At 55.7% G+C, this 25,161-nt stretch overlaps 3 protein-coding genes across 7 annotated transcripts in view; 1 reads left to right on the top strand and 2 right to left on the bottom strand.

The window, feature by feature from the left end:
• SPNS2 (sphingolipid transporter 2) overlaps nucleotides 1-1,712 on the top strand; it is a 37,517-nt gene extending 35,805 nt beyond the window's left edge. For 3 of the 5 annotated variants that reach the window (XM_045824081.1, XM_045824080.1, XM_045824082.1), the window contains one exon: nucleotides 150-1,712. In XM_045824081.1, coding sequence (XP_045680037.1) covers nucleotides 150-636 — 487 coding nt within the window. In that variant the 3' untranslated portion in view covers nucleotides 637-1,712. The remainder of the gene's footprint in view (nucleotides 1-149) is intronic. The other 2 variants (XR_006783973.1, XM_045824083.1) reach the window with 2 other exon arrangements.
• MYBBP1A (MYB binding protein 1a) lies at nucleotides 1,580-20,621 on the bottom strand. Its single transcript, XM_045824079.1, has 26 exons — nucleotides 20,382-20,621; nucleotides 20,091-20,186; nucleotides 19,282-19,365; nucleotides 19,120-19,194; nucleotides 18,912-19,019; nucleotides 17,557-17,732; nucleotides 17,228-17,395; nucleotides 16,982-17,099; nucleotides 15,412-15,707; nucleotides 15,172-15,282; nucleotides 14,490-14,615; nucleotides 14,126-14,293; nucleotides 13,931-14,036; nucleotides 8,433-8,529; nucleotides 8,173-8,324; nucleotides 7,740-7,823; nucleotides 7,509-7,658; nucleotides 7,246-7,416; nucleotides 6,989-7,146; nucleotides 5,511-5,763; nucleotides 5,194-5,328; nucleotides 5,043-5,111; nucleotides 4,259-4,372; nucleotides 3,954-4,055; nucleotides 2,852-3,000; nucleotides 1,580-2,674 (listed from the first exon to the last, which is right to left on the bottom strand). Exons 1-26 carry the CDS (start codon nucleotides 20,577-20,579, stop codon nucleotides 2,101-2,103), a joined length of 4,038 nt encoding a protein of 1,345 aa, XP_045680035.1. The 5' UTR covers nucleotides 20,580-20,621; the 3' UTR covers nucleotides 1,580-2,100.
• Nucleotides 20,622-21,638: 1,017 nt separating this feature from the next.
• Nucleotides 21,639-24,558, bottom strand: GGT6 (gamma-glutamyltransferase 6). Its single transcript, XM_045824401.1, has 4 exons — nucleotides 24,361-24,558; nucleotides 23,558-23,766; nucleotides 23,353-23,466; nucleotides 21,639-23,051 (listed from the first exon to the last, which is right to left on the bottom strand). Exons 1-4 carry the CDS (start codon nucleotides 24,492-24,494, stop codon nucleotides 21,994-21,996), a joined length of 1,515 nt encoding a protein of 504 aa, XP_045680357.1. The 5' UTR covers nucleotides 24,495-24,558; the 3' UTR covers nucleotides 21,639-21,993.
• Between the last annotated feature and the right edge of the window lie 603 nt (nucleotides 24,559-25,161).

Below are 25,161 nucleotides of genomic sequence, written 5' to 3' on the forward strand. Positions count from 1 at the left end.
ACCACCGCACAGCCAGGCCCCAGGAGACCCACACGCCACCAGAGCCAGAGAAAGGCATTTCTCCAAACAGCAAGGAAAATGAAGGAAGGAAGCTCTAAATGACTCCTCCCAAAGCCCCACCTCTGACCTCTGACCCCCCCTCCTTCTAGGTGCCTCTGGAACTATGAAGAACGCTCCCTCCCACTTAGTCTGGGAGGTGTCCTTCAGCGTCCCAGCCCTAGCCCTGCGGGGCTGTCTAGCTTCCCACACGACCCACGGCTGGACGACCACAATCTTTGGTCTGGGACTGCTGGGTGGCCATGGCTCCAAGAGGAAGCTGTGTCCTCAACCAACCTGGAGGGCAGTGTGTGCTGGGGCCACACAGTTGGACAGACCCCCAGCCCTGGGTTAGGGCTGCAGGGCCCCTGGGACCCAAGGCGGCAGCAGCCCCCACCAGGTGTGTGGAGAGAGTCTGGCCTGCCACCAGCTTACATGACCCTGGGCAAGGCCCTGCCTTCTCCAGACCGTGGGGCCAGGGAGCTGGACTTGCCTACGTGGCTGGCTGGGCACGGCACTTGCAGCAGCTTTGAAGACCCAGAAGCTCCTGGATTGCACCCAAGGGTGGCCCAGGCCTCAGGGTGTCACTTTAGGCTCTGAGGCTCCCTGGTGTGTGGGACCATAGCCTTTCAGCTGGGCCTCTGACCTCAGAGACCATGGACAGACTCAATCTGGCACCGACACTGAGAACTCCCTAGCCTGGCTGGTCACTCGTCTCTGCGCCTTTGGGTCGGCTCCAGGGTGGGGAACCATCCCAGTGGGGAGCTAGCATCACCAGGGGTGAAGGCCCTGGTGGCTGCCACATACCACCTGTGCCCCCAGACCTGTGATCTGGGGGCTGCCTGCCTGGGAGACAGAGCTCCTCGAAGTCCCTGGAAAACCCATTCCTATCCTCCTGGACCCCCAACAGAAGCCAGAACCTACTCCTGCCCCACAACAGGCTTATCCCACAGGCAGAGCCTAGGGGGACTCTTCCCCAAACCACGGGCAGCAACCAGGGCTCTGACAGCCAGAAGCAGCCACCGCTGAGCTCCTGATCCAAGGAAGAGCTGGTGCAGGCTGAGGCCTGAGAGGCTGACACCCCAGAACCAGCTCCACCCAAGCATCAGCGCTGTTGCTTACAGAGCCCACGAACACTTGTGGTCCCATCTGCGTACTGTCCCATCCTCACAGCCACCTGTGGGGTGCAGCTGCTGAACTTCACACCAGACCTTGGCGCCCAGTGGGCAGCACATTGCATCCCCTCTACTCCACACCCCCTCCCTGCACATTTGCTGGAATCGAGGTGGTTCTGGTCTGGGGGCCCCTTGCAGCCAGGGGGAGACCCTAAGAGCCAGCTCTCTCTGCCCTGTAGTTAGCAGCTGGTGTGGCTTCAGTGGTGTAAGCTACTGGAATACCCACTCCCCACCGAGCTCTGGGGCACCCTAGAGGGGCCTACCAAGGGGGTGTGATCCCCATAGACCGGCCTGGCCTCCACCCTCACCCCAGCCTCCACTGGGGCCCCAGCAATGTTTTCTTGTTGTACAAGAACCAGGTCCAAGTGTTGCCTCCTCTTCCTTCCGGAAGCCAAACTGCTCCTTTATTTTTTAGAGCTGCTGATTGTGAATCTCAGAGTCTTAAGAGAGAAGCCAAATATATTCCTCTTGTAAATGAAGAAATAAACCTATTTAAATCACGCCCTGGGGCCTCTTGCAGGAAAGTAGCCTTGGTGGGGGGGGGGTGCACAAGGAGTGGTCACATCTGGGCTCAGCCAGCTCGGTGACTGGCACTGCACTGGTGGCATCTACCTGTGCTAACTGCCTGAACACCAGAACCCTGGCCCTGGCCCACGAGGCTGGGAGCCGAGGTCCCAGCCCTCACAATTCAGATGTGCTCTGTCCTGAGAAACGGCGGCTAGTGTGCCCCCATGGGACCATGCAGACGACTCAGGGCATGCTTGTGGCAGGGCCTCCGCCCCAGTGCCCGACGGCAGTACCTCACGCAGTGGCTTGTTTATTAAAATCCTGGTGAAAAAATAGGGGTCTCTAAGGCTGACAGGGAGGGGCTGAGGGAGAGGGCCCGCGCTCAGGACTTTGCCCCCTTCCTCAGCTGTGCTTTCTTTCTCTTGGCCCCACTCTGGAGCAGAAGGCTGGGGCTCCTGCTGGCCAAAGACAATCTTGCCTTTTTCCGTGGCAGCACCAACTGGGGCGATTTGCCTGAGACCCCCTTTTGGGGCAGCTCCTTCTGGTGCTGCTTTTTGCTAGCAGGCTCCGTGGGGGACATGGGAGGGGCTCCATTCACCTTGGACAGCTTCCGGTTTTTCTTCTGTAGTTTTGGGGTCTTGGCAGGGGTGCTGGGGCTCCAGGCAGGGGGCTCTGGGGCCAGACTCTTGGCAGGGCTCTTGGCTACAGGGGTCCCATTCACCTGGGCCTGGGCTGCGACCTTAGCCTTCTTCCTTTTCCTCTTCTTGCCTGCGCTGGGGGGCTGGTCCCCACTGGTGGCTGCAGGCTGCACATCCTTTTGTGTGGTGCCCTCTGACTTGCATTTTTTGCGCTTCTTGGTCTCTGGCAAGAATCCCTTTTTCTTCCGTTTTGTGCTAACGGGGCTTTGCATGGCAGTGGAGACTTCCTTGGCATCCTTCTTCTCCGACTTGGGGCGCCTGGGAGGAAGTGAGCAAGTAAGGAAGTGTCCAGGGAGGGCAGGTGTGCCCTCCACCTCCGTGGTCCCATGGGACCCACTGCCCAAAGCTCTGACACTGGAGCATGCACAGCAGGATGTGTGCAGCGTGAGGGTCTCTCCAGCCCCTCCCAAGGTATGGGCCGCTCCCAGAACCTACTGGACCCCGAGGACCCTCATGGCCTGCCAGTAGAGGTCGTAGAGGCGGCTGGACCCGGCCGAGTGCTCCCGCTGCTGCACCCTGTGCTGCAGCTTTGACTGTTGGCTCTGCAGCACGCCCTGGACGACTGTCAGGTCCACGGTCATCTTCTGCAAAGGGTGGCAAAGCTATGGCTACAGCAGAGATGGGAAGCAGGGCTTCTTCCCAGTTCTTGGTTGCCGGTCCTCCCACCCTTGCCCAGTTACTGCCTCTCTGGTGACCCCACACCCCCTTCTGCACCCTCAGTCAATCCTTCTGCCTATGAATCACCACTGTCACTTGCCTTAGGGAGAAAAAGGAGCCCCAGGGGCCATGTCTGTTCCCTCGCCCCACAGCCAGAAACCCCAATCTCTATGTCCTCACCTCCCACTCAGTCCTGCCTTCGGTGGCGCTGGCCACCTCTGAGGGCACCATGCAATGACATCAGGGTGGCCGAAGCCATTCTTCCCTCTCCCCTGCCAACATATCTGACTGGGTTACTTTGAGACCCACTGGCTTCCAACACACCCTTCTGTCCTGGCCTTTTACTGCCACTCAGGGCACCACTTCTCAGGCCCACTGGCTGTTCCGTAAGGCCCCAGCCTGGGCCCTGTCCCCTCCCTGAGGACCCCCTCAACAAGCTTGCCCTGCAAGTGGGTTGTGACCAGTGTCTACACTAGAGCTCCCAGACCTTTCCCTCTGGGCCAGACTGAGGGAACCACTCATCCTCAGCTGCCTCCTGTCCCTCCCGCAGGCCTGGAGACCTGGCTTCTTCCGGACAGCTGCCCACCAGGAGTGTCTTCACCCCGGGCCCTCCCAGCCCCTGCTCAGCTTTTCCTTACCAGAGCACAAAGAACAACAGCGCCCCCTCTCACCCCAGCCCAGCCAGACTCTGGCTTGGCTCTCTCACCACCCAAACCAATCACCTGTGTCCACGGCTCTCTAGCCCCGCAAACAAAAACAGCCCAATTCCTCCCCTGGCATCAAGAACCTTCCCCACATGGCTACCTGCCCGCCCCTAGGCCTTTGCCGAGACTAGTTCCTCTGCCTGCCTGGTGACCTCCTTTCCGAACCCAAGGCTTACCTCATGATGAACAATCCGTAGAACAGTGTTGAGCAGCTCCAAGGAGGACCGCTCCTTCAGTTGCTCCGACTTGGTCTGCGCTTCGCCCAGTGCCTGAAAGTTCTGAGGAGGCGGTGGCCATGCTGAGCTGCTCCGCAGCGCTTGCCGAAGCCCCTTCCCACACAAGAGACCAAAGCCCCGACAGAAGACACGCCTTCCTGGGGCAACCCCAAACCACCCGAGGACTGGGGTCCCAGTAAATCCTTGCTCCCTGTTTCTGAACCATTCCTGATGGGGGTGTGGGAAGGGACCTCCATGGCTGTTACCTCTGTGACCTTTGCCAGGATCTGGCCAATCAGCTGTTCCCACTCGGGGTCCTCAAAGCACAGTCTCAGCTCCCGAACAGGTAGGGCTTTCTGGAGCAGCAGGCAGGCCTGCGCCTGTGGAGGTGGAATGTGGTCACCAGGAGACCTCTCATGTTGAGCCAGGCTTAAGGTGCCCGAGAGGACCCCAAGAGTTCTGGCAGCCTGCTGGGCAGCTGCTAAGGCCAAGACAACCCTAGCCTGAATGAGGGGTAGCCTGCTGCTCTGAATCCATCCTGCCTGGGTTGTTCCTGTGAAGCTCTGGGGTCTGTACTCATCCACTCCTGTCCCCTCTTCTCAGGCAGGTGAGGGAGCAGAGGCCTGGGGTGTGGGGGAGCAGGAGCTCTCAGCTGGACAGAGGTAGCAATCTGGACTGAGACAGTGCCTGACACCCTTTTACTACTCGGTACTGTCATCCTCCAGCCTCCCCAGTCCCTTCGTCCCTATCCCCACCCTGCCCCTGTCAGCCAGACACCCAAGCAGACAGCCAAGGGCCTTCCCCCATGCAGGTTGAAGTGTGAGCGCTAAGTAGTCGGAGGGCTCCAACACGTGGGAAGTGGAAGTACTGGGGCAAAGCTGCCCCACCCCCATAGCTACAGTGTGCCTGTGGTGAGGGATGGGCTGGCCAGGGCAGGGAGGAAGGGGTGGGGTGGGCCTGCTCACCCTTATTCTCACCAGGGCCGCCCTCCTGGGCCTCACTGACACCCAACCAGAATGAGCCAAGTAGGGGACTCAGACAGGCCCTTACCTGATGGCGAGGCCGTGTCTGGCCCGTCACGTGCTGGATCACAACGGGGAGCAGGTTCTTACAGAGCATCTAGGGAGGGAATGGCAGGGCTGTGAGATGGGGCACTGAGTTGTATAGGGGCCCTGCGGTGGCGGGCCGGCCCTGCACTCACCGGGTGTCGGGAGAAGAGGCTGAGGAACATGGGAACGGTGAGCGGACTGTTGCGCCTGGTCAGGAAGGAGCTCAGTGCTGATGAGTAGATCGGGGTCACGAGGTTCAAATCTAAGCAGCTGGCCGCCTGGGCCACCTGAGAAAGAGTCAGTGTGATGCCAGGGAGAGGGAAGGCCGAAAGCTGGGTCCCTGGGGAGTCGTGGCCTCAACTCCCCACCTGTGAAACCGACAGATGGTCCGGGCCTACTGCTGGGATTGCTCCTACCTATTGGCCCCGGACTTCCTAGGCTGAGCCTTCCTGGGCCAGGGTCTGCTCACCTCGGGGCCCTTGGGCTTTGTGCTGGTGCTAGCACCTGCTTTCTCCTTCTTCTGGGTCTGGCGGGTGGACTTTTCAGCAGCGTTACCCTTCAAGACCCGGAGCAGGTAGAGAGAGGCGTTGAAGTAGTAGAGGGAGACAGAGGAGTCGGCTTGGTGGCTGGCCTGCTGCACCAGCCGCTCCACCTGGGCATACAGAGTCTCCAGGCTGTTGCCCACGTCACGGCAGTAATGCCGGGAGCGACACAGGTGGTGTCTGTGGGGCAGGAAGGGGTGGAGCTGGTCACACATTCTCTTCCCACCCACGTTCCCACCCAGCAGAGCCAACCCTAAGTGTAGGGACCCCAAGTCCCACTTCATAGGCAGGGAGACACTTGGGGAGGAAAAGGGATCTGACCAAGGCTGCAGAAGGAGGCCCAGGGCCACCTGCAGATTTGCTCTGAGGACAAGCCAGAGGGGAAACTGGCTCCCCGAGCTGAGGCCATACCACGGGCCGAACACCCCCAGACTGGTCCACATTCCCATCTACATCTGTCTCTTGTGAAACACTGGCTCCAGTCCTTTGTGAAGCAAGACCAGGATGTGTGTGCTCAGAACCCTGCATGGCCATGCAGGGCTGGGAACAGAGCGGGGACAAGAGGCAGGGCACTGAGTAAGCCCAGCACTGCCCAAGCACGTGGCAGGGAAAACTAGCGGAAAAGGTGGAGCCTGAAGCCGGCGTGAGAGAGTTGTTGGGGGAGCACTGCCCGCGTCTTTCTGCCCGCCTGCTCTGCTCTGTGCTCGGCACCTCAAGGCCCCAGGACTTTCTGTCCCCGAGCTACTCTGCACTCTGGAAGGCAGATCTGTATCTGCCCCCTGCATCGTCCCTCTGGCTGGCTCACTGCTCTCGTACAGCCCACGCTGCCACCTTTCTCTTAAAAGGCAAACCAGCCTCCACCCCCTACCTATGCTTCTGGTAAGAACACCTCTGTGGCTCCTGGCACAGCTAGGGTGGGGTCCACAGGGTTGTTACTTCCCAGCTGCAAACCTTCTGGACCTGTTCTGTCCTGCCAGTGGTCTCTGGGTCCGATGGAACCTACAGCTCCCAGCACTGCTGACACCTTCCCAGGAGGCCTTCCTGGCAGCTCAAGTGGGTTTAGTGCACCCACCACCTGTGTGCCTGCTGCCCCTTATCCACTACCTTCCCCCACCACAGCCCCAGGACACTGGATGACCAGGCTGGTTCCCCAACTGCAGTGAGGACTGCTGGTGTAGTGCGGAGCTGCTAAGTATGAGAGGATGGACAGGTGAATGAAGGCCTGTGTGTGAGCTGCTGGGTGACATGTGGCTCTGGGGACAGCAGTGAACCTTGAGAGCCAAGGGGGCCCACTCTGGAAGCTTGGCTCCAGCCTTTCTACTTGGGAAACCCAAAAGGCCTGGCACTCCTCTGAGCACTGGTCGGGGGACGTGCCAACGCCCGCCCCTACCCCACCCGTGCTCACGTGAAGATGCGGGCTGTCTTGTGCAGGAGGTCCTGCTCCTGCTTGGTGCTGCTGGTGCGCATGCTGCGACGGATGATGTTCAGCAGTGGCTCGAGCAGCTCCAAGACCAGGGGGTTCTCGGGCTGCTTGGTCACCAGCACCTCTATCAGGTCCAGGACCTGTGGCAGGGGATGAGGAGGCTCCGTCAGGTGTGGGAGGGCGTAGAGGGGCAAGGCGACTGGGCTGGGGAGTGCACTCAGGCCGGTTCTCAGGCTCACCCTGATCTGGAAGTCCCGCCGGAGCGCCTTCTCCTTCTGTAGCTTGTTCTTCTCATCCCTCCGTGCCTGGATGCGCAGCTTCTGCTCAGCAAAGAGGCCGGCGAGGTTCTGGTCCAGAGCCATCATGGCCTCATCGTCCAGCTCATCGTCCTCGTCGTCACCCGCTCCACCCTGAGGGACAGGTGTCCAGTGAGCAGCCTGGCAGCTCGTGGGCACGTGCATACACAAACCATGACAGGAGTCCCTCCGGAGCTTCTGCTCACCAGCGCCTTCCCTGCCTGCAGCACTGCCATCAGCTGCTCCCGGAAGCCAGGGTCTACATCCCCGTCCCGATCCTCCTCGTCACTCTCCTCCTCGGTGCTCTCCTCCTCACTCTCGGAGTTCTTGTTGTTCTCGCCCTCCGAGCTCTTGTCCTGTGGGTGGCCAGTGTGTAGTCCCTCCCCATTGCACACCATGCTTCCGGCCACCCTGCACTGCCCCTTGCTGTTAAGTACCTCCTCATCCTCTAGCTGCTTCTCGGAATCGTCCATGATCACCACGTTGTCGTCCTCGTCCTGGCTCTGCTCGGGGTTCAGCACCTGCAGGGCATTCCCAGATGGCTGACCCTTTACTCTCCTCAGAACACTGGGCCCTCTTGACTAACTTCCCTGACCTCGCTCAGTCCAGTCTTGGCCAAAAGGTCAAGGGAGGAAAGTGAAGGCTAGGAGGCAAGGCGACATTACCCAACGGCCAGTGCCAGCACCCTGACAGACACAACGACTGCTCAGCAGGCCCTGGAACAGGACTGCACGGCAGCAGAGTGTGAGTGAGGCCCCCCCCACTCTGCAGGTTATGGCAAGGACAGGGGCTGACAGGACAGCACCGGCGCAGCCTGGTCCTAGGGCAGCCACATCCTGGGACCCGTTTCCCCAGAGGTCCCCAACTTACATCCAGGATTAGCTGCAGAGCACGTGGAGTCAGGTGGGAGCAAATGTGGCTAAACACGCTCCGGGCCACTTGGCGAATCAAATGGCTGGGCTGCGCCAGGAGGGCCAGGAGGACCTCCACCAGCACTTCCACCCATGGCGGCTCCTGGGGGTCTGCAAGCAGGAGGAGGTCTGAGTCAGAGCAGGGCACTGCTGCCCCACTGCGGGTCTCTGTTGTGCCCAGGACATGCCCTGCCCCCCACCCCAGGGGCAACGACCCACTAGCGGCCTTGGAGCGGGTCCGGCGGGTCTTCTCCCCCAGGCTTTTCTTGATGCAGGTCTGGATGTCACCCAGGAGGTCGCAGCTCTCTGTGGGGGACTGTGTGTGGGGCAGAAATCAGGAGCCAAGCCCCATTCCCAGCCTCTGCTGAGCCGGGGGAGGGGCTGGTCAAGTGGAGTATTCTCACTAGATGCTGAGAACACTCCAGCCTGCCTTGGCCAGTCACCCTCGCCATCCAGAACGGAGGACCCCAGCCAGACCCTGGGAGCAGCCCAGGAGGTGATGCCCTTTTACATCCAACGTACAGTTACAGGATTGGAGGGCCCTCAGGGAAACCGAGTCCAACTACCCCAAGACGCCCAGAGAGGCAGAGAACCTGCCAAGGATGGCTGGCGCCGAGTCACAGGAAGCCAGCAGGCCCCAGCCTCACGATTCACAATTCTAGACTTTTCCTCCTACACCTGGCTCAATATTACTACACAGAAAAGACTGAAAATCACTACTGTATTTGCCATGTATATTGTGCATTCTTGCCCAAATTTTTGAGGGAAAAATAAGGATTCACATTACATATGGTTATAATGATTACAGACCATGGGTATAAAAATCCTGTGTATAACACACACAAAAATGTGGGTGCACATTATATTTGGAAAATACAGCAATTTTAGCTAATTTAAACTGATTTAAACCAATCTTTCTGGGGACAAGCCCAGACTCCAGCCACCTATCCTTCTCATCCACCCTCAGGAGGCCTCCAGAAACGGCCCGTGTGATCATGGCACTGAAAAGGCAGACTTCTCCCTCACAGCACAGTGGGGGTTTCAATGTTGGGGCCAGAGGTGGTAGAGTGAAGGCCACAACAGAAGCCCAGAGCCCTGGCCAAGCACCTTTTACCCGGGGGTTTGACACACCCTGGGTCTGGGGTGGGCTCAAACATGTCCCCAGTCACCAGGGTCCTGAAGCCCACTGCCAAGGAGCAGAAGGGGCACTGTGGCCAAACTTCACCCACACGACCCGTCCATGGCTGGGCCCAAAAACAAAACCCACAGTCGTGAGAGCCCAGCTCCTCAGAGCCGGTCAAAATGGAGGGCCAGGCAAATGCTGTGCTCGCCCCTTCCCACGGCCACATCAAAATTACGACCGTAGACTGCCCCTCATTCAGAACCGCTTGAAGCCGAGCTGAACAGAGGTCCTACAACTAAGGACACAGAGAAGAAGCCATACTGGTGGGGGGCAGAGATGTGGAAGGGGCTGGTCCTACACTCACACGTGGTGGTTAAAAGTCTGGAGGAATACCTCAGCTGCTGGGATCCTCCCCACAAGTGAGGGGTCCCAGCACCACAATGGGCTACCCAGCACAGGGTTCCAGTGATGGGAAGACAAGTCTCCCCAAGTTCTGGGTGTGAAAACCAGTGGCGATTATGGGTGAGGCATGGAGGGCTGCTGCAGTCCCAGGCCAGAGTTCCTCTTAAAGGGCCCACGAACAGGCTTACTGGACTTTCTTGCTCTGAGCTCCAGCGGCTTGTAAGGTGCCAGGGATATAATTGTCTGGCGTCAGGGTGAGGGTTGGAAGGGTGGCTTGCTCTCAGACAGAGGTGCTGGTAGAGGCTACTGTTCCCTTGCTGAGACCTCTGCTCCACGGAACGAGCAGGTGGGGGTCATATCTGAGTCTCTATCAATCTGTATAACACTGTTCCCCCAGCCCTGGTAATTCTGAGACCCTGCCCTACCCAACTTTTAGTCTCATTCAAGCTGCTTCCAGTGGCTTTTCCATACTAATAGCTTGTTTTGGCTCATACTACAGACCTTTCTAAAGTCTCTCAAAGGTTCACAAATCCCAAATAAGTAGCCTCTGGCCTTGATGTGCCCTGACCCTCTTGCTAAGCAGCTCCAAGCACGGCACTAGAGGCAGGGGGCCTCAGTTTGCAGCTTAGCCTCTCCTAGGCACCTCCAAGCCCAACACAAGCAGCAACCTCCTGCAGATCACTTTGTAGTTCATACCAGGTGACCCCAAGTAGAGCAAAGGGCAGTGCTGAACTTTGCCTGAATTACAGCACCTGCCAAAAGGCCCCAGAACTAACAGTGGCCAGCTTCAGACCACAAGAGAGCACCACCCAGCCACCTCCACAAATGGCACACTCCAAGGGCCGACGCAGAAGGCATCAGAGCCTTGCTAAAGCGGATCCTGCTGTGTGGGGTCAGTCCCCACACAAGTTCCTCCACTCTATAGTGGACCAGTCCCCACAGCCAATCAGTCAAAGGCTCAATCTCTCCCACTGATATGCCAACACTAATCAAGGCTCGACTACAGCAGAAGGGCACATGCTGCCCACATGAGGGACACATCTGGAGCCCCAGCTCAGGTGACCAGGGAGGCTGTACCCCTGGGCTCCACAAGACACCTACTACCTAAGGCCACTATGTCAAGACCAGGAGACATGGTAGCTCTATTTTCTTTTTTAAAGATTTTATTTTTTTATTCTTAGAGAGAGGGGAAAGGGAAGGAGAAATAGAGGGAGAAAAACATCACTGGGTGCTTGCCTCTCACATGTCCCCTACTGGGGACCTAGCCCACAACGAAGGCTTGTGCCCTGACTAGGAATCAAACTGGCGACCCTTTGGTTCGCAGCCCATGCTCAATCCACTGAGCCACGCCAGGCAGGGTGGTAGCTCTATCTAATACACTGAAACAAATACAGGGAGGCTGCCAAAATGAGGAAACAAAGAAACATGTCCCCAATGAAAGAGCACAACAAAACCCAGAAAAAGCACTAAACAAAATGGAGACAAGCAATCTTCTAGATGAAGAGTTCAAAACACTGGTTATTAGGATGCTCAATGAACTCAGTGAGAACTCTAACAAAGAGATAGGAAACATAAAAAAGGAGATAGAAAGCATTTTAAAAAGTCAGAAGTAAAGAATACAATAACTGAAGTGAAAAACACACTGGAGGAAATCAAGAGTAGATTAATTGAGCAGGGGACTGAACCACAGAAGACAAGGCAGTGGAGAACACCTGGTCAGAAAGGCAAAAAGGAAAAAGAATCCTTCAGATGAGAACAGTTTAAGGGCTCCCTGGGACAACATCAAGCAAACTAACATTCGCATCATGGGAGTACTAGAAAAAGAATAGAGAGCAAGGGATTAAAAACCCATTTCAAGAAAAATTGACAGAAAACTCCCCTTAACTGTTGAAGGAAACAGACATAAGCAAAATTCCAAGCATGATGAACCCAAAGAGGCCCACACTAAGACACATCATAATTAAAATGCCAAAGGTGAAAGACAAAGACAGAATCTTAAAAGCAGCAAGAGAAAAGCAGTTAGTTACCTACAGGGGAGCTCCCGTAAGACTGTCAGCTGATTTCTCACAAAAACTCTGAAGGCCAGAAGGGACTAGCATGCAATCTTCAAAGTGATTTTGCAAAGCAAGGACCTACAACCAAGATTACTTTACTCAGCAAGGCTAGATTTTGAATCACAGGACAGATAAGGAGCTTCCCAGAATACTACTCAGCTGGAAATAAGAAGAAAGTTTTACCCTTTGCAACAGTATGGATGGACCTGGAGAACATTATCCTAAGTGAAATAAGCCAGTCAGAGAAAAGACAAACACCGTATGATTTCAGTCACATGTGGAATCTAATGAACTGAACTAACAAGGAAAATGGAAACAGACTCATAGATGGAGAACAGATGACAGCTAGTAAGGGGTGGGGGTTAGGAGGTGGAGGGATCAAGCAAAAAGGAAAAAGGACTTTTGGACATGGATAACAGTATGGTGATTCCTGGGAGGCAGAGGGAATAAGGGGACTAAATGGTAATGTAAAAAATACAATAAAGATTAAATTAAAAAACAAAACAACAAAACTTCTCAGACAAGAAAAAGCTAAAGGAGATTATCACACCAAACCAGTATTGTAAGAAATATTAAAGAAACTTCTTAGCCCTGGCTGGCGTAGCTCAGTGGATTGAGCGCGGGCTGCGAACCAAAGTATCGCAGGTTCAATTTCCAGCCAGGGCACGTGCCTGGGTTGCAGACCACGGCCCCCAGCAACCGCACACTGATGTTTCTCCCCCTCTCCCCCTCTCTCCCTCTCTCTCTCCCCCTCCCTCCCTCCCTTCTCTAAAAATAAATAAAATCTTACAAAAAAGAAACTTCTTTAAAGAAAATAAAAAATACGAATTTAACTACATACATACTTATCAAAAATTACTCTAAATGCAAATTGATTAGATGCTTCAATCAAAAGACACAGGGCAGCTGAATGGATAAGAAAACATGACCCTTACTTATGCTGCCTGGAAGAGACCCACTTCAGATCAAAAGACACACAGAGACTCAAAGTAAAGGAACAGGAAAAAAAAATTCATGAAAATGGAAACAAAACGAAAAAAACTAGAGTAGCAATACTTATATCAGGCAAAATAGACTCTGAAACAAAGGCTACAAGAGACAAAGAGAGATCCAGTAATACCACTTCTGGGTATTTATCTGAAGAATCCCAAAATACTAACGTGAAAAGACATGTGCCTCCCTATGTTTATTGCAGCGTTATCGACAACAACCAAGATATGGAAGCAACCCAAGTGCTTATCAACAGATGAAGAGATAAAGAAATGGTTCAGATATACAATGGAATAGGACTCAGCCATAAGAGAGAACGAAATCTTGCCACCTGCCCAGACATGGACGAACCTACAGGGAACTGTGCTGAGTGAAATAAGCCAGACAGGGAAACACAAATACCACATAACTTCACTTGTAAGTAGAATCTAAAAATAATAAAATACACAAATGAACAAACAGAACAGAAACTCATAGAAGCAGAGAATATTTTGATGCCTGTCAGATGGGAGGGGGATGGGGGAGGCTGGGTGAAAAGGGGGAAGGGATTAAGAAGAACAAACTGCCAGTTATAAAAAGTCACGTGGATGTGAAGTACAGCTTTGGGGACATAATCAGTAACACCACAATAACCATGCAGGGTGTCAGATGGGTACTAGACTCACTGGGGGGGATCACTTTGTAAGTTACAGAAATGTCTAATCGTTGTGTTGCACACCTGAGACTAATTTAATACTGTGTGTCAACTAGAACTGAAAAAAAAAAATATATATATAGAGAGAGAGAGAGAGAGAGAGAGAGAGAGAGAGAGGGAGAGAGAGGGAGAGAGAGGGAGAGAGAGGGAGAGAGAGAGAGGGAGAGAGAGGGAGAGAGAGGGAGGGAGAGGCAGGCTCAAAACAGCTTCCTAAGAGCCACATGTGATACAAGAGGAAAATCTCTGGAGAAATGAAGGTTCAGAGTCAAGAAGAAACCACAGGGTCAAAAGAGTTGCTGGCACTGAGCTCCACCAGGACCAGCAGGCCTAGGAAGCCTGACGAGTTCAGCTCCCCAGAGCCTTCCCTGGGAGAGCCCTTAAGCCTCCCAAGAGGGAGCCTGTAGTGGCCCAGACCTCAGGTCCATAACCCCTCCTCCTTTCTAGGCTGCCATACCTTGAAGAGGTGGATGCCCACCAGGAGTAGCAAGTGCTGAAAGGCAGTGACCTTGGCCTTGGCCTCTGAGGAGCGAGCCTCCAGTTCCTTCAGAGTCTGTAGCATCCTGGAGATAGGCATATTCTCAGGCCACTGCTGCCAGTGTCAGACCTCAGAGTGTCCCACCCATTACCCCATGGAAATCAAACCCCTCACCGGTCCCAGGCCTGGCGCTGTTGTGTAGTGAAGGGTGTCAGGGGGGCCACGTTGCGGCTGTGGTTCAACAGCACGTCTGCGAACTGTACCAGGCGGTAGGTCCAGGGCTGCCTGTCCTGGGTCTGCTCTGGCATCTGCTTAAACTGTGTGCTGAGAGTCTGCAGCAGGCTAGGTGAGGGCAGGGTCAAGGTCACAGGCAGGGTTAGTAAACATGGCCAGGTACCTCCCACCCCCACTGAAACTCTGAGAGGGAGGAGCTCTACAATTTCTCCCAGCTTAGAACTGGAGGGAGCAAGCATCCTCAAGGCCGCCTTCCCACCCTGCCAGCCCACCATTAGCTTCTCCCAGGCTGCCCATGACCTACCTGAAGAAGGCATTGCCAACCACCTCTCGGACCCGGCCCTCCAAAGGAAAGGAGAACCGCTGCTCTGTTTCCGGGATCTGGGATGTGGGCTTCTTTGTTTCAAAGAATGAGTGGAAGAAACAAAACCTGGGGAGAGTGGGAGATCAAGCTATGTTGCCTCAGTGCCACCCATTTTCACCAGCCCCTCCTCATGGTTTCACCAAAGACCTGGAGGAGAAAGAGGGAGCCACTCTGGCTATGAGAGGGAGTGGACATTTCTCAGATCTGGGTCCAGCATCCCTCTCTCAGAGCCAAGACAGACTCAAGGCTGTGTGGCCTCACCCAAGCCACACCATCATTTCTGCCAACCCGGGCTGGCCCCTGGGGACTGCAGTGAGAGCTGAGTGAGTACCCAGCACAGGTGTGGCCGCTATAGAGGCATCCCTGACACAGCCTCTTGCCAACGTGCAGAGGCTGCCTGCAGGACACACAGAGCCAGCCCAAGGCTGTGAGGGCCCTGCAGCCTCACACTTCCAGAGCCCCTTCCTTTCACAGGCTCCCAAGGAAATGGCTTGTCTGCCCTTAATGGATAACTGGACCCCAACACTTCTGGCTCCAGGGGGACCGAAAGTAGGACTAGGTAAGAGGCCCAATTCTTCAGCTGTCCTGCCCACGGGGAATGGGGTTTGAGCATGTTGCACACCTGGCCACCTCCTCAATCAAGGCTTCCTCCTTCTCCAGGTGCAAGCTGTCCACGATGCTGACCAAGCGGAGGATGATCCACTTCCGTAGCCGGAACACAGCTCGCTCAGGCCTGGAGGGCAGAAGCCAGGTCACAGGCACCACTTAGAGAGAGAAGCTTGGTTCCTCCCCTCCCCTTCGATGGACCCCAACACTGTGGGAAGGAGGGATCCGGTCTTTGGACTCAGCAGGTCCCACTCACCCATGGAGCGAAGCATCCTGTGCTTTCTTCTGATTGCCAGTGCTGAAGTCCACCAAGGCATCCAGGTCAGGCTGGAGAAACATGTCCCGCAGCCAGGCGACATAGCCCTTGAGGGCAGGGCCACTCAGGAACCGCACAACCCGCCAGAAGGTAGGCACAATAGGAAGGCCCTGGTTGGTGACAGATGTGAAGGCCACCACCACGGCCAACTGCCTCTCGGGGTCATCCTGGCTGCCTTCCAGGAAGGTTCCAACGTACTCATTCATCTCTGGAGCAAACTTGAACTGACTTGGGAACTGCAAGCGTAAGGAACAGCAGTGACCAACAGCCCCGAGAGCCCCTTCCACAACAGGGTACACCAAGACCCAGCAGGTCCTCCTGCCCTGCACAGCCAGGCCCAGTCGCCCCAGCACCCCAGTGCTTCTGCCTATCCTCACGGTCTCCCTCCACAATTCTGGCCCCAGAAGGAACCTCTTTCCATCCCTCTATGGGTCAGGACAGGCTGTTCTCTGGGTGCAAGGCCTGGCAGAGCAGTGGTTCAGACTCCACCTGGCCCACTAAACAGACTTGGGTTCAAATCCCACGTCTGCCAGCTCCTAGCTGTGTCATAGTGAGGCTTACAACCTAACCCCTCTTGCATGCTTTCTGAGTGCTGGGCACCAGATGTTTTTGTGTCAAGGTTTGTTTAATCTTTGTAACAACTTTTTGCAGTGGGCCTCTTTTGTCATTTTACAGATTAGTACAGAAGAGCTGACAAGGGTCATTTCTGGGGGCTCCAAGTGGTACACCTGGGATGTGGGCCCACTCAGCCTGGCCTCCCAGCCTGTGCTCTTCACTGCTATCTACTTTCTGACCTGTCCCTCTCCCAGAATTCCACCAAGAACGTGGCTCTCTGAAGCTGCTCATGGTGGCAAGTGAGCTGGTGACAGGAGCAGGCCCAGCTGTTTCCTGTGCAGTGCGCACTGCTTTAAGCGACCCTGGGTATTAACTGGGTATCTTCACAACTCTGAGGAAGTACCACTCCTCTCATCTCACAGACAGGGAGAGGCAGGCCTGGGGCACGGAAGCCACCAGTGCCAGGTCACACAGCTAGTGTGCAGGGGAGCCAGGGCTGGGACCTGGTGTTTTGGTCCCCCATCCCACACTCTTAACCACCACCTGACTGTCCTGTCCAGTGCTCAGCTTAGTGTGGGAACCACGGACAATGCTTGGAGCCACACTGGGGTAGATGGAGGTCTGGAAAGACTGTTGGCTGTAATGCCTCTGCTGAGGGGCCTGAGGGCAGGAGGGCTGACCTTGCCAAAACTCTGCTCAGAGGAGAAGAAGAGGTGGAGGGACTGAGGTAGCTCACTCTACCCAGAGGGAAGGGACACCCAGGTCCCAGGCTCCTTCCAATAGCAGCTGTGCTTGCCCATACCAGGCAGGACCAGAGGCAGGAAGACCCCTGATGCTGGAGCAAAGAGCAACCTTGTTTTCCAGAAGCTGACTGACACCTAAGGCGGCCTGTCCCCCTTCTTGGCAGGAAGGCTGGCTGTTTCTGGCAGTGCTGGGCTACAGGGGAGGCACCCACCTTAGCAGTGACCATGTGTTCCCCATAATGTCGGATCAGGTCTCCCCGCATCACCAGCTGCAGCTGTTCCTTGGATAGCAGGGGCAAGGATGCACCCAGCAGGCGGAAACACAGGTAGCTAAGGGGATGCATGACAGAGCCTGGTCAGAGCCGTCAGCTCCCCTGCGTGGACTTTGGGACTGCCAACCCATCTCTGCTTAACAAACAGGAAAGAGGGGGTCGAGAGTGGACAAGCGCCATAGGCACCTGGCCGGCCAGAACTGCTTTTTCAGTAGCCCTTGTTCCACAACTTCCTTCCAGAACCGCGGGAACTTGTTTTCCTGAAGCGCCAGGCGGAGAAGGTCCAGAGCCACAGCGGGCAGCCTGCGTTCCTTCTTCACCGAGGTGGCAGCCATCTTTAGCACATTCACCAGTCTGTGGAGGAGGTCAGAGGGGACTCAGGTGGCATCCACTGAACAGACAAGGGTCAGGGTGCCCAGGGAAGCAGGGACAGCCCCAGGCCATGCGACAAATCTGTGGATGGCCAGACGCAGCCCCTTGGCCCCAGGGAGCCCACCCACCCATGTCCCTCACACCTGGGGATATTCTCATCTGAGAATAGGTTGACCGGTCCCATGAGCTGCTTGAGCTTCGCGGGCACTTTCTGCTGGGCCAAGAGGAAGATCTCCAGATGCTCAGGGGTGCCAAGTACCGAATTCAAGTCGGCCTTAAGAACCCTAGGCAGGACCTTCTGCAACATGGTGTCCGGGACCTGGTGTGGGGGGACGGGGTGAGGAAGGTGGTTCCCTCATAGCACCCTCGTCTCTTCCTGTGAAGTGAGTCCAATGGTCCCTGTTCTACCTGCCAGGCTCCCTTGAGGGCCCTAGCGCAGTGCCAGTCTGAGGTGGGACAGCCACAATCCACCTTGCTAGGTAGGCATCAGAATAACCAGAGAGTATTTGTTATAAAGCTCAAATTTCCAACTCTCAGGAAGCTGTGTTTTAAATAAGCATCCCACTGATGCTAATTAGCCTGAGGTCACCATTTTAATTATTCCTCTTTTGGGATTTTCCAACTAGCTTACTTCTCATATAAGGAGCCCCAAGTAGAGAGCTGGGATTCAGCTTCAGGTCCTTCTAGCTCTGCAGCCAGAGTTGCAGAAAGCTGGGGCCCAGGACTTTGCTGTCCCTGCCTTTTCCTTAGTAGCAGAAGATTCCAGTTAGTAGTCTACCACCATTTCCCAAGAAGGGCAGTGGGGGTCCCTGAGAAGCCAACTCTGCCCAAAAACAACAATGGCAAATGTATTTAATATACTTTCCACTTGCCAGGTACTTTTCTAGGACTGTACTGTCCAATGTGGCAGACTGGCCACAAGTGGCTACTGAGCACTCGGGTTACACTAACATGAATGCAATCTTGCTGTAAGTGTAAAATACATACCAGCTTTCAAAAACTTAATGTGACCTCCACTCCCACAATTACTTCTACAACTTTTTCTTTTTTAAGATATTTATTTATTTTTAGAGAGGAGAAGACAGGGAGAGAAACATTGATCCAGTGCCTCTCAAATGTGCTCCTACTGGGACTGAACCCATAACCCAGGCATGTGCCCCGACCAGGAATCGAACCACCAATCTTTTGCTTTGTGGGATGATGCCCAAAACCACTGAGCCACATAGGTCAAAGCAATACAACTTTGTATATTGATTATGTATTGAAATACCACTTTAGATTATTATTTAGGTAACCTAATAGGCCCATTATGTTATTAAATTACATTTGTTTCTTTTTACCTTTTCAATATAGCAACTAAAATGTGTCCATTATACACTTTTGTATTTCTATGGGATCTTGCTGCTCTATAGAGCATTTCCACATATTAACTCATGTCTTCTCCATGTTTCTGTAACCACTAGTGCTACCCAGGGTCCCACAGCCGGCAAGCCCGTACCTCAGAGAGGATGTCCACCAGGGCCTTATGGGGCTGCTCATGCAAGTGGTTGTAATGCTGGGCCAGGACCTGCAGCAGCTTCACAGACTTCATCAGTGCCTCTGAGTCCTAGCACCCACAAAGGGGCAGAGGTATGAGCAGGACATGCCACTGTCCCCTGCCACTCCCAAGCCAGTCCACATACCTCTTCTTACCCCAAAGCTCTTACCTTCACTAGCCTGCCTGACTGAAAGAGGGCTAGCACCCCAAACAGGTTTGCAAAAAGAGCAGGTCTCATCATTACCTAGAAAAGGATTCCAGTCACTGGTGAGAGGGCCCAAGTCTTCCCCAACCCGGGGCCGCTGACCTCCCCAGGGACACTAGTTCTCACCTTCTTAACTTTCTGCAGGTCATGTTTCTCTTGTATCTGCTGTAGGATGCTGCACAAAGGGATGTCCTCAAAAGACTGTAATAGCTGCCAGGAGTTGTGGCAGGAGGAAGAGAGGGGCTCAGAGGAGTGACCCAACCACAACCCAACAGACCTCAACCTCCTCCCACGACTCCCTTCAGTTTCTGCCCATGGGCCTTGGGCCACTGCTCCCACAAGGATGCCTGTGAAGCTGCTCATGCCCCTCCAAGCAGCACTAACAACAGAACCTGCAACTCATATGGAGCTCAATCTTGCCTCCCTGCCCATGCTTGCTCGAGTTGCAGAAAGTACTCCCTTTGGCCCCTAGATTCCCAAACACTATCCCCACAGCTTGCTCTGAGCTCCCCTCAGGCTGATCCTCGAGGACTGGTCTTTATTGCCCTTCCAGCTGCTGAAGTTCCTCAGAGGTGGCCTATAATTTGCTGAGTGGCCCTTGTGAGGGGAGGGTCCCAAACATTTCAGAGGTAAGGGAACCCACTCCAAAGCTTACTACTCCCAGTAAAATGTGCCTCAGAGGCCGGTCAACCCATGCACCAAGAAGGAAACTGCTTAACCTCCCACTCCATCCTCAGGGGCTTCTCTGACAGGCCTGGCTCTCACTTTCTCCACCTCCACGTGGGGACGCCTCCCATCAGCTCAGGTGTCACCCATCCCAACCTCTCCTGCCCCGGAGACCGCTGACTCCTCACCTGCAGCTGAGACTCTTGCCCTCCTCACTCCCCACCGTTCTGACCAGCATGGCTAGTCTCCTTCAAGAGTCACCACCTCACCTGGGCCAAGGCCATACTGTAGCAGGGCCGGGCAGTTTCTCGCCCCATCCCGAGTCCAGTGATGAGGCGCTTCAGGGCGTACTGCATCTCGGATCCCTGCGGAACCAAGTGCATTCCCGGGTCGACCAGTGACAAGAATCGCACCGCGCCTGCTTACCCCTAACCATCGACCCGCCCTCACCTGGGCATCCAGGTTCCGACCACGTGCCCCCAATCCCCAATTCCTGTGGCCGGCCTCCCCATCTCTACTGAAATCTACGCAGTTCCCTGCCTCAGGCTCCCCCATCATACCTCTGGTCTTGCGCGCAGATATTCCAGCAGCTTCTCCGTGGCCTCAAGCCGCGTCTCCTGTTCCGGCTTCGCAATGTCCCAGAAAAAGTCCAAGAACTCGCGGCTGTGCTTCAGCAGGCCATGACGGTCGGCAGGCCGAGGGCCACTCTTCGTCGCCTCTCCCGGAGACATAGCCTCAGCGACGTTTTCACTCTCCATCTCCGCCACGCTCCACGAACACGTGGGGCTCTGAAGGCTGCCTTTTCCGGGTCAGGTCGCGGCGCATGCGCACTGGATTGGGTGGGCTGGGGAAGGCGGAGCCGGGGTGGGAGGGCTCGGCGCGGCGAAACGGGGCGGGGCGGAGCGGGCCGGAGCGGGGCGGGGCGCGGCGCGGCGCGGCGGGGCGGGGCGGGGCGGGGCGGGGCGGGGCGGGGCGGGGCGGGAAAGGTCTGACTCCTTTGCTTTCACTACAAGGAACCAAGAGTTTAAATTTTATTCTGAGTGTGATGGGGCGAACTGAGTGAATTTAAAGGGTTTTATGTAGGGGCAAGTCTTGATTCTGTTTACATTTTTAAAAGGTTATTCTGCAGCTTTTTTGGGGAGATGGATTGTAGGAGTGAACAGAACAGGCAGAAGCAGAAAGAACAGAGACAATAGTGGATTGAACCAGGGTAATAGGAGAATAGACAGGTCAGATTCCAGCTACTTTGGAGCTGGTAGGGGATAATGGATGTGGGAGGAGAAAAAAAGAGAGGCATGCCAGGTTTGGGGCTAAAATAAGTGAGTAGGTTGGGCTACCATTTACTGAGCAGGGGAGGAATTTCCTTTGCCGGGCAGGGGGAGATGGAGGTGGTGGGATCAAGAGGTCTATTAAATCAGAGATACCTTTTACACTGTGGAGGTGCTATTGGTCATCCTACTTGTTGACTTGAGAAGCTCTCTCTGGAGGGTGTAGTCCAGAGAGATGCCAGCCCTCAGGGAGGTGGGGTGGTCAGGGCTTTTTTGTACCCAGCCCCCTGGGGAACCTCCTACTCACCTTCTCAACCTCTTTCCTGCTCTGTGTGTCTGTTTTAGACAGTGAGATTGAGAGGTTTACCTTGTACATATGGTGCCCTAGGAAGCAGCAGGTGAGCAGAGCAGGTGGGAGCTGAAAGACATCAGCCCAGCCTCTGCCTCTCTGGGTGGGGGTTTCTTGTGCTGCCCATTAGGGAAGCCCTGACACTAAGCACCTCAAAGGCTTATGGGAAATTAACCAAAAAGCAGGAATGGCACATGGCATCCGTGGGACTTTATCTTTATTTTGTTTCCAGCCTCACTGAGGGAGATCAGCAGAGGGTGGCCTGAAGGGGAGGCCGGAGATGCCAGCAGTCACCCAGGCTCTGCCTGCCCTGCCCATGGGGCCCAGATTGTATTCTTCCATCTTTCCTTCCCAGAGCTGGATCAGAACACAGGGCTGGCCCCAGGCCCTGGTGCACTTTTCTTATTATCCTTTGTTTTCTTAGCTGAGAAGAGCCAGTCCAGGTAACTGACCAGACCAGAGTTTGAGGGCCTGAGCCAGCAGTGAGCACGTAGTCCATGCATACTCTTTGTGCTCTCCATCGCTTGCTGCTGGGCCTGCTCTGTCTCTGTCCTCTTAGAATCCCTGGTAGGGGCAGCAGCCACTGGGTACACTGGAGACGTGGGCATGCTCTGCATGGGCTGCCACCTGGAGCACAATCCCTTGGCCACAAACACTGGGACTCTCTGTCGGTCCTTGCCGGGCTTGGTGCTGGTGCTGATGCTGATGCTGGTGCTGGACCTGGGTTTGGGGCCTGGCCAGGTGGCTGACGAGGGCATGAGTTGTTACTCTGGCTACTGTGGGGGTCCCTGAAGCCACCAGCCCTAACACATCGGCCTCTGTGTCGTCTGGGCTGCCACGAAGGATGAGGGGGCAGGCCCATGTACTAATTGCAGACTTGGTCACTAGGTTGCTGAGTAGAACCCCAGTGCTTGGGGACAGGTGTCGAGAGCCGAAGGAGCTGTTGAGTGAGGAGATGAGAAGGAGCACAGAGCCGCTGCTGTCCATAGTGGCCAGGGCACTGCTTACAGGGGTCTCCGTAGCTTGTAGGCGCGGTGGGCAAGCGTCAGAGCTGGGTTCTCTAGATTGTAAGGCTGCCTGCAGCAGTGCTAGCAGTTCTGGGCCAGCTGAGGGGCTAGGGGTGGTGAACAAGACACCCTGGGCCAAAGGCAGCTTCAGTGCTGGCTCCAAGGTGGGCATGGGCTCTGCTGAGTGTCCCTCCAGCCCCAAGTCTTTGGCCAGCAGACTCAGTAGGGCATTCCAAGCAAAGTCTGGGGTGGGGGCAGATGCTGCCTTGTATAGCACAGCTGCCAGTTTTGGGTTGGTGGCTTGGTCCCCAGGGCCCAGGGGGGTCCCATCAGAGTGGCAAAGTAGTGGACAGAGGCCCTTTGTGCCATGGGCTGCCAGAGCCTGGGCCAAGGGTGCGTCCACCAGGAAACCCTCTTGAGCCAGTGTGGTGGGGCCTTCCAGCAGCCGAGACCAGGGCAGGTGGCCGAAGCGTGTATGCAGCAAGTGCAGGGCAGGCAGAGCCAAGGGCAGCCCCTGGCCAGGGACCAGGCTCTGGGCTGGGCCTGATGTCAGGGCAGTTGAATTGCCCGATGAGCTATTGTGGAAGAGGCCCCAAAACATGGCACCTGGGGGAGATAAAGGTGTCACACAGGGTCAGGGCTCTGGTTAGGGTCACTCAGAGCCCCAGATGAAGGGCTACTGACTTACCCTGGAGTCAGGAGTAACTGACTGGACCTGGAGACCCATCAGGGGTTAAGATTACATGGGCCTAGAATCCAGGGTCACAGTCTAGGGTTGGGGCTACTGGCCAAGTCTTAGGTCATGTTCACTAACCAGCCTTGAGGACAGGGCAACTGACTGCCTGGGTTCCAGATCATCAATTGGGCCCAGGGGTGGGGCCACTGTTTAGGCTCGTGGGTCACTGACCTAGGCCTGTGGCATGAGGATGCACCACTGCCAGACACAAAGCTGCTCCAACTCCAGCGTCCACGACATTGCCCCCGGCAACAAGCAGCTCTTGGCCCAGGTGGGAGCACGTGGCTACGGCAAAGAAGGGACTGTCATGGGGAGGGGCCTGGGACCAGTGACACCAGCCCTTCCCCCCCCCCCCCGGGGTGCTCTCATCACTGACCTGCAGGGCTGATGATGGCACCATGGTGGTATACGCCGGGGCGGTGGGAGTGTCCACTGGGTGGAGGGGCCACAGAGCCCAAGGTTTCTGTAGTGCTACCTCTGGTGTGGAGTTGCCATGTGGCCAGGGAGAAGCCAGTGGCCAGCAGCAGCAAGGCGACAACTAGTTGGGCCCAGGCCCCTGGCCGAGCACCAACTTCTTTCCAACTTCTTCAAGAGAAAAGAGTATCCTGAGCCAGGGCCAAGGCAGGGGGAACACCCATGGACCCCAAGAAAATCCAGGCAATATTTCCCAAAAGGTCAATCTTGCTTGTAAGTGGAGTATAAGTCTGCCACAAAGAAGGGCTCTCTGGCAGATGGCTCAGTGTGAACAGAAACATGAAGACTGGGGAAACCAGGGACAGCTAGAGAGAAAGTCTCTGGAGAGAAGGTTGGAGAGGCAGGGTTGAGCCAGCTGGGAGAGAAGCCTGACAAGGGCTTGGCAGGCTCCAGGAACAGGGCCCGGCCAGGTGTAGCCAGGCCCCAACCTGCTTAGCAGGTGCCTCCTGCAGGAGGGGGTGGGGGTTGGGAACCTTTGACAGAGCAGGGCTGGCTTAGTACAAATGTTCCTTCAGACACACAGACCGTGAGTTGTCTGGTTCAGGCCAGGCCTGGGGCTGCAGCCTGGGTTCCTCCTATTCAACCAGAAAGTTCCTGGAGCTCAGCCAAGAAGAGGGTAGTCTGGCCCTGCTAGGGGCCCCAAAGGGAGGGATTTACTGGCCTCAGTCCTGAGTTGCCAGGTGCCCAGACCCATCCCTGACTCACCTGGAGGAGTCCTGGGGCTTCCAGGGGTCAGGAACAAGTGGCTCTGATATCTCCTCCTCTTCGTCCTCAGACTCTAAACTCTGGTCCCAGAGCAGCAGCTGCTGGTAGAGCACGGGCCCTGCTGTGGCTTCCATGGCCCCACAGTGCCTGCCCCAGCTTCTCTGCCTGCCAGCCTTCCCAGCGGAGTCTCAGGAGGCCCTGCCCAAGCCAGGCAGGTGGGAGGTGGAGGCAGCCTTGGGGAAGGGTGTTGTGGAGTCTGGAACAGGTTTGGGCGGGTCATGGGGCCAGGGAGGCTGTGCCTGTCCCATTAGGGCACAGGGACCTAGGGGCTCTCATGGCAAGGACTCTATCAGGGATACAGTTCAGGGAGGTAGCAGGAGCTCAATCCTCGGGCCACAGCCATAGGCCCTGAGATCCAGGATGCTTGCTGGCTCCCTCTTTAGGGGATGCGGCCCCGGGCCCCCCAGGCCAGTTGGGGACGCTACTCTAGAGACAGTGGAACTTGAATTGGAACTACAGTTACTTTGTTGCTTGGATCAGGGCTCAGCTTGTGACTAGGTTCTGTGTAGAGGTGTCTAGTCTCTGGCTGGGGTCAGGGCTCAGCCAGAGGCTCCTCCAGGGGTCTGGGTTTCTCTATCTGGGAAGCATCTGGAGGTGAAGGCACAGTCATGTGGCTCTTTACCTGCAGGTGGCGCTACAGACCCTCTTAGGGAGCCTCAGCCTGAAACGGTGTTTCCAAATTCCTTCACTCCTGGACTCACACCAAGGACCTGTTCTGCGGCAAAATCACAGAATCCCAAA

Source organism: Phyllostomus hastatus, unplaced genomic scaffold, assembly GCF_019186645.2.
Source record: "Phyllostomus hastatus isolate PE091 unplaced genomic scaffold, TTU_PhHast_1.1 phas_scaffold_55, whole genome shotgun sequence".
Taxonomy (NCBI): domain Eukaryota; kingdom Metazoa; phylum Chordata; class Mammalia; order Chiroptera; family Phyllostomidae; genus Phyllostomus; species Phyllostomus hastatus.

Excerpts from the sequence above, each read along its gene's own strand:
- MYBBP1A (XM_045824079.1), bottom strand. The coding sequence starts at position 20,579 with ATGGAGAGTGAAAACGTCGCTGAGGCTATGTCTCCGGGAGAGGCGACG. Across the intron at positions 7,659-7,739 it reads AGCAGCTAGAGGATGAGGAG|GACAAGAGCTCGGAGGGCGA; the intron begins GTACTTAACAGC and ends GGCCACCCACAG. Across the intron at positions 2,675-2,851 it reads ATGAGGGTCCTCGGGGTCCA|GCGCCCCAAGTCGGAGAAGA; the intron begins GTAGGTTCTGGG and ends ACTTCCTCCCAG.
- GGT6 (XM_045824401.1), bottom strand. The coding sequence starts at position 24,494 with ATGGAAGCCACAGCAGGGCCCGTGCTCTACCAGCAGCTGCTGCTCTGG. Across the intron at positions 23,767-24,360 it reads AAGCCCCAGGACTCCTCCAG|AAGTTGGAAAGAAGTTGGTG; the intron begins GTGAGTCAGGGA and ends TTTCTCTTGAAG. Across the intron at positions 23,052-23,352 it reads TCCTCATGCCACAGGCCTAG|GTGCCATGTTTTGGGGCCTC; the intron begins GTCAGTGACCCA and ends TATCTCCCCCAG.